The sequence below is a fragment of the Mastomys coucha genome, unplaced genomic scaffold (genome assembly GCF_008632895.1).
Source record: "Mastomys coucha isolate ucsf_1 unplaced genomic scaffold, UCSF_Mcou_1 pScaffold8, whole genome shotgun sequence".
In the NCBI taxonomy this organism is placed as follows: domain Eukaryota; kingdom Metazoa; phylum Chordata; class Mammalia; order Rodentia; family Muridae; genus Mastomys; species Mastomys coucha.
This window is the reverse complement of record NW_022196914.1, coordinates 60,987,426-60,995,179: the sequence shown is the minus strand read 5'-3', so window position 1 is coordinate 60,995,179 and position 7,754 is coordinate 60,987,426. Positions and strand designations below refer to the sequence as shown.

General features: G+C 44.3%; 1 protein-coding gene across 4 annotated transcripts in view; it reads left to right on the top strand.

The window, feature by feature from the left end:
- The window catches only part of Ocln (occludin), a 54,035-nt gene that overhangs the window by 34,169 nt on the left and 12,112 nt on the right, over positions 1-7,754 (top strand). For all 4 annotated transcript variants that reach the window (XM_031360251.1, XM_031360254.1, XM_031360252.1 and 1 more), the window contains 2 exons: positions 2,582-2,730; positions 6,963-7,178. In XM_031360251.1, coding sequence (XP_031216111.1) covers positions 2,582-2,730; positions 6,963-7,178 — 365 coding nt within the window. The remainder of the gene's footprint in view (positions 1-2,581; positions 2,731-6,962; positions 7,179-7,754) is intronic.

Below are 7,754 nucleotides of genomic sequence, written 5' to 3'. Positions count from 1 at the left end.
TTTTTTTTTTTTTTATTTCAAATTGGACTGTGTACCTTAGTATCCGTGTATCCTGTGCATCCCCCCTCAAATTAATTATTCTATTCTTTAAAATTGTTTGTGTGAGATAAGTTTTTGAGATAAACTTTTGCGTTTAATCTGAAGAGTGAGACTGGGGCATCTCTGGGTTGGCTGGACTCCACTGTGTGGATTTCCATTTCCCTTTTCTATCAGTTCCTTTCCATGCTTGAAGACTTGGGAGTAGAGAGACTCAGTCAGCCAAGGGCTTACCGGAGGCTGCACTAAGTGGCAACTCCCGCATTTGGCCCTGGGGATGATGGCTATTGAGCTTTTCTTCTCCCAAGACAGATCTTATTTGTGTTTTCACTTTACATTCTTTTGCCTCTAGTTTTCCAGGAAATCTTTTTACAGCAAGCTCTGGGCTTCTTTTTATTACACTTATTTATTTGTGTATATGTGTGTTTGGGGTTGCACTTGTGCCACAGCATGTGTGAGACTCAGGGGACATCCGTGGGACTTAGCTCTCTCCTTCTACCAGAGATTGAACTCAGGTGGTCAGGTTTCTTTGCAAGCTGAGCCATCTTGAAGGTCGAGCTCTGGGCTTCTGACTTATGCAGATACTGGCCTAGTTTTGGCTAGCAAGGCCTCCCACATTACCATTTTTATTAGTTCTAGGTCCTTGGGAAGGTTATCCAATGCCCCGAGCCACAGTCTCCACATTTTTGAGAGAGGTGTCATGGCTGTAAGATGGTGCCTAGGAAATGATCCATCAGTTGAGCATTGTTAGCAGCCCAGTCCGGGTTGGTAGCTTGTGAACAGTCCTTGTTTCCAGAAGTTAGAGATAAGTGAGCGAGCCATTGCTGTGAGTGAGTGAGTGGGTGCTCTGGCTGGAGGGTTGTAGGGATAGGTTTGGGGAGATAAGGGAGGCTTGCACCTCATCCTGTAGGGACCTGAGGAAAGGCCCCTAGGAGGTGGCTGCACTTGAACTAAGATTTGGAGTCTAGTGAGCGATTAGCAGGGGAAGGAAGGGGGAAGGGCACCCCAGGCAGTGAGGAGCCAGAAGGACAGGGGCTCTGGTAAAGTTCCTGCTGGAGGGGAAAGGAAGGGGAGGGGACCTAGGAGAAACGTACAACAGGCATTTAAGGAAAGGAAGCCTTTTATAGCTCTGATGAGATCTCTAGAATAAGAACAGGCTTTTGACTTGGCAACGGATTTGGCTGAGAGGGTGTTGTGTTCTGTTGTAAGGAATTCAGTGGGAGCCAAGAATGGTTCCCACCCGGGCCCCCTGTGGTGGAATCTGAGTACACTCCCTGGAAACCCACCTGCTGGTTTGGCAGTGGCCCTGAATTCCAGTTTTAGAGGGAAAAGATCCTTTCTCTCACTAACCATGAATATGAAACCACTGCATGCTCCCATAACAGAGAACATAAGATGTAAGGCTCATGTATATGTATAGTAAGGGCACACCATGTATGGATGTATAGTAAGAGCACACCATGTATAGATGCAGATAATAATTGTAAGAGTATAAAATAGCAGACTCATCCAGTTACAACCTTGCAAGTTCTGTGTGTGTGTGTGTGTGTGTGTGTGTGTGTGTGTGTGAGAGCTCAGTTGGATCTAAGGAATTTACTTGTATCCAGTATAGTAGGAGTTTTTTGTTTTGTTTTAACTGTGCTCAGAAGATGTAGAAGATAGGATACTTCATGTCCTTTAATCACTTCTAACATTCTTATGAAGTAATTGCCTCCAATTTATGCAGATGGGGACTCTGAGATCCAAGAAGCCTGATGCCATTATTCTTTTTAAAGTTTAATTTTTTCTGTGTGTGTGTGTGTGTGTGTGTGTGTGTGTGTGTGTGTAAGTGTGCACACATGTAGGCAAATACCCACAGATGACAGAAGATAGTGTTCGATCCTTTGGAGCTGCAGTTAAAGATGGTTGTGAGTTGCTTGACAGGGGTGTTGGGCACTGAACTTGGTTCCCCTCATCCATACCAGGAAATGAGCTGATTCTTCTGATATGGAAGGGGTGAGTCTAAGAAAATTACTGTATCTAATTATTTCATGCTACTTTATATTCTGAGCTAAATATTATATATTTTATATGTGATAACTTTCCCCCCACTTCTGAATGAAAAACAAATAAAAAAGAAAGGAAACGGTATGATTGCTCCTAGGTGTGGTAGAGGAGAAAGTTTGTGATAGATACATTGGAGAGCATAGCCAGTGGCAGACACATTGGGAAGAATATGGAGTGGTCATGACCCTGAACCTTGTATGGAGAAGAGAAGGGGAAGGGAGAGAGGGGAGCCAAATTGAGTACCCAGGAGGCTAAAGGTACAAAAGGGGCAGGGTCTGGATTGCATGGAGAAGGGCCTCTAGGGCTGGAGAGTTTCGAGTTGAGGGTGAGGTATTCAGACCATACCCTGTAACAGGTAGGGCCTGAGGGATGCTGTGAGAATCTGGAGGCCAGGTTCACATCTTCTCCCAGGTTTGAAACATAACATTTATCCCTTTCAATTATGAATAAGGACTGACAATGTCTCCTGGGTTGATTTTTTTTTTTTTTTTTTTTTAAGGTTAAAAATGTGTCTGTAGGCACCCAGGACATGCCTCCACCCCCATCTGACTATGCGGAAAGAGTTGACAGTCCGATGGCGTACTCCTCTAATGGCAAAGTGAATGGCAAGCGATTATACCCAGAGTCTTTCTATAAGTCACCGCCTCTGTAAGTAGCACCTTAATTTGATAACATTTGTCTAAATAAAAATGTTGGCCTATTGTTTTGTGCTATCCTCCCTTATCCTTGTTAGTCAGAAGGCTGAGAAGTGACAGCGTCATTGTCCTTTAGGATTTAATCTATAAAACTACAGAGTCTTTCTCTCTCTCTTTCTTAAAGATTTATTTATTTATTTATGTTATGAATGAGTACACCATACCTGTCCTTAGACACACCAGAAGAGGGCATCGGATCCCATGACAGATGGTTGTGAGCCACCATGTGGTTGCTCGGAATTGAACTCAGGATCTCTGGAAGAGAATCAGTGCTCTTAACCACTGAGCCATCTCTCCAGTCTCCAAAGTCTCTTTTAAAACCTAAAATCTGTTTAAAAATTCAGTCTTTCAACTGTGGGCTCCTGTAAAATAAACAATAAGTTAAACATTTACTTACTTCAAGAAGGAAATATCAGGGCATAATTACACTCAGATCAAGGCAAAATTCAATATCTGGGATTCACTCATGATTTTCTGGGCTCCTCCAAAGGGCTTGAGTCACTTCTCCAGCTCTGGCCTCTGCATACACAGAGCTTGTCGTAAGCTCAGGCAGGGTCTACTCCACAGCTGCTGCGGTCATCCCATGGTACTGGCGTCTCCAAACCACTGGGGTCTTCTGTTGTAACTGGGCTCTACTTCCACCAATAGCCTGTCATAGGCTCTCTTCATGGTGCCAAGCCTCAACTTCTCTGCATGACCCCTTCAATCTCTGACCTTTAACTGGCCCTGAGGCTGCACATTCACCATTGACCGCTCTTGGCCTCTCACAATGCCAAGCCTCAGCTGCTCTCCATGACCCCTTCGTGCCTTCAAAACCAGTACCACCTAGGTGAGACTTGCACTAGCAGGTTCCGCTACCAGTGTGAGGTACAACCTTGGCCACCTCTGGAACACAGCATCTGTGTGCCGACTCTCAGGAAGCAAGCCCAGAAGATTTCACCTCAGCAATGCTCGTCTCTTCTTAATCATCACTAACTTCTTAGCTTCAGCTAACCAGCATCATTTATCCCAGTAAAACAAAGGTTATACTTTAGTGCTTCTGGTATTTTGTTAGTCACAGCTGAGTCTTAATCCCCAGCTGACCAGAACTACAGAGTCTTCACACAAATGACCCACTTCTTTTCGTCCCTCTGAAACTTCACAAGCCAGATCTCCACTGTCTGCACTGCTCTCAGCAATCTTAATTTTCAGACCTCCGATAGAATAGCTTACTGAGCTCTCAAACACTTAATGACTTTTCTAGCCCAAAGTTCTAAAATCTTTCCATAGTCCTCTGCAAAACATGGTCAGGTCTGTCACAGTAATACCCCACGTCCTGGTATCACCTTGCCTTTGGGTTATTATTGTTGTGATGAAATATGGCTGATTGATATTATTGTTCTTCCTATGGGGTTGCAAAACCCTTCGGCTCCTAGAGTACTTGCCCTAAAACTTCTCCACTAGGGTTCCTGCACTCATTCCAATGTTTGGCTGCAAGCATCCAAATCTGTATTGGTCAGGTTCTGGCAGAACCTCTCAGGAGACAGCTATATCAGGCTCCTGTCAGTAAGCACTTCTTGGCATCAGCAATAGTGTCTGGGTTTGGCATCTGCAGATGGGATGGATCCCCAGGTGGGGCAGTCTCTGGTGGCCTTTCCTTCAGTCTCTGTTCCACTCTTTGTCCCTGCATTTCCTTTTGACAGGAGGAATTCTGGATTAATATTTTTGAGGTGGGTGGGTGGTCCCATCCCTCAACCAGGAGCTGTACCTATCCACTGGATATGGTCTCTATAGGTTCTCTCTCCCCTTAGTTGGGTATTTCGGCTAATGTCTTCTCTGTTGGGTCCTGGGAACCTCTTGGGTCCCTGGTATCTGAGACTTTCTAAGTGGCTACCCCCAGCTTGCTACTTAAAACAATGTTTCTAAGGTGCTTCATTTGTTGTGATATCTCTTGTCCATTTTAGGGTAGGTACTTTATGACTTTTCCTGTTTGAGGTCTCACGCTGTAGCATCACAGGGAAGTGGTCATATCCTTTCAGCCTGTAAATAAGTTGTCGTTCATAGGTAGTCCCCCACTGATTCCCAAGCCTGAGTTACTCACATAAATCCTACTTATCAAGACATATTATGCTTTTAATGTGCCACTAGATTCAATTACTTAGTATTTTATCAAATTGTTTCCTCCTGTATTAGCCTGTAATTTTATTTTCTTGTCTTGGTATCAGAAATAAACTGGCCTTATTAAAAAAAAAAGAAAGAAAAAAGAAATACCATGATCAAAGCAAGTTGGAGGAAAGGGTTTTGTTTTGCTCACAGTTCCATGTAACAGTTCCTCATCCAAAGCAGCGAGGGGGGCCAGGAAGCTGCAGGCCAGAGCTGATGCAGAGAGGCCCTTAAACAGGCCAGACCATATTCAAAAGATTTTATATGAAGCCTGGCATGGTGGTATTTACCTAACATACTACCCCCCCCCTGGGGGTGGGTGGGTACGGAGGGTCAAGAGTTCAAGGTTATCTTCAGCTATGTTGTGAATTTGAGGGCCGGGTTACATGACAACCTTGTCTCAACAACAAACAAACCCCTTCAAAACAAAGAAAAAGACAAAGTTTTATTTTACTGCCTCGCAGCAGAAAGCACATACAATAGCTGGTATTGTGGGTAGAGTGTCTAAGAACTTGTTAATCATTGACACTCCTGCACGTGTAACATTAGCATAACACGTACAGCAACCTTGGAGAGAGAAATACTGCCTTGCCTGTTTCCCCAACCACACACCATTCCCCAAAGCTTCAGGGTCCATAAGAGCTTAAGTGTGGTTAAAATGCTCAGCTAAGGAGGCTGGAGAGGTGGTTCACTGGTTAAGAGCACTGACTGCTCTTCCAGAAGTCCTGAGTTCAATTCTCAGCAACCACATGGTGGTTCACAACCATCCTTAATGGGATTGGACACCCTCTTCTGGTGTGTGTCTGAAGACAGCGTACAGTGTATGCATAAAATAAAATAAATGAATCTTTAAAAAAAAAAAGAATGCTCAGTGAAGGGTCTGACAATAGTGAGGACCAGGTGGCACTAGAAAACAGTAACCCTGGAGATAGCAGTTAGCTTCCGGATCCTGGAGGCAGGAAGCAATAGCAGAAAAGCTTCAGTTACTGTTAATAGTTGGTCGGTGGAAAGGCTGGTAACTTAGAATGCCTCCGCCATGTTGTCATCGTTGTTCATTTCTGTTCTTTACTGTTTACAGCGCAAAAATAAAACTTCCTGTCGCTCAGAAGTAGCGGGTGTCTGTTTATTGCTGTGTTGGGTTTTGTTTTCATGCTCAGTGGCAGGAACATTATATGCAATTTAACGTCTGATGCAACGTGAAATCATTACATTAGAAACATAACAAGTGTTCTGGTAAGCCCTCGTTGGTTCTACATGGCTTTAAGTTCAACACAGAAGGAGTTAAAAGAATACTTAATAAAATCCTTCCTTTGAAGGGTGGCTATTTAGATAGGGTCTCTCTGTGTAGTCCATCCAAGAAGACACAAGGATTCTCCTGCTTTTACCTCTTGAATGCTGGGATGACAGTTACTACACTCAAAACCATGAAGCATTTTAGTCTAAATTTTGTGATTTTTCAAACTTTCATCTCAAAAGGATAATCTACATAGGTAACATAAAAATACTGTTGCAAAGAGCCTATCTTTGTTGGATAAGCTGCATCTACCCACAGACACACACACAACACACACACACACACACAGAGACACACACACCATCATTTCCCAGGAACTGGAAGAACCTGTAGAAAAGAATTGTCCTCATTATTTTCCCGACAAGTCTTTCCTGACAATTGTCCTCATTATTTCCCCGACAAGTCTTTTGTTGAGTAAGTCTCTGGCACAGGGCAGATAAACACCTCTCTTATAGCTCAGTCTGAACTTCCTAAAAGGAAGTGTGAGACCCATTTTACTTAGAAGTTTTAACAGGGACTACCTTCCCCTAGTCAGAACTTTAAAGCTGCTTGTGTGTTAGAAGGGTCTGAATTGGTGCCAAACTGAATGCAAAACTGGCGCATCTGCTCAGGATGGCGGATGAACGCCTCCGATAAGCGCCCATGACTGTGGGTATCTCTTAGCACTGTTCTTACTGCCCTTTTGGTTGCAGGGTGGTGGCAGAGTCAAAGTGTGCTCTGTCTCTGACAGTGGCCTGTGTTTTCACTAGGGTGCCTGAAGTGGCCCAGGAGCTTCCTCTGACCTCGTCTGTGGATGACTTCAGGCAGCCTCGGTACATCAGCAATGGTAACCTAGAGACACCTTCTAAAAGGGCTCCCACCAAGGGGAAAGCAGGAAAGTCCAAGAGCACAGACCCAGACCACTGTGAAACAGACTACACGACGGGTGGCGAGTCCTGTGATGAGCTGGAGGAGGACTGGATCAGGTAAGCCCTTCTCTTCTGGAGCCCCTTAAGCATTCTGGTTATCACCCCGGTGACAGGCCAGGTTTGCGGTTGTTGCCTTGGAAACCAGGCTCATGTTGTTACCTCATTTTTTTTTCCTCCAGTTCTGGAGACAGTTTTGAGGGTTGTGTTTTCCTTTGGTGCCCTTTTATAAAACAGAAGTGCAGGGCTGTTTGGATGTAACCATGTCTCTTACACACCCTTCTCCCTGAAGTGGCTCTTCTACCAATAGACACTCAAGAAAGTCTAAACATGAGTTTAGGGGAATTGTGTTGGACTGATTATAAGATTTTCAAGTACATGGGCTTTCTGTGGCACTTATTTTCAAATTACACTTTCATGGTAACCCCAGAGATTCTTTTTAAGTTTAATCCAAAGAACTCTGGCAGCCTTTTTGTAAGCAGTTGAGGTATTGGTTTAGTGCTGCAGCCAAGGTTATAGGTTAAGGTCTTTGGGTTGGAGGCTGGCCTTAGTCTATCATCATATAGGTATGATGGATAGCCTCGTCATGCCAGGCACCACAATCACACAAGATTTTTCTCTCTCTCCTCTCCTCCC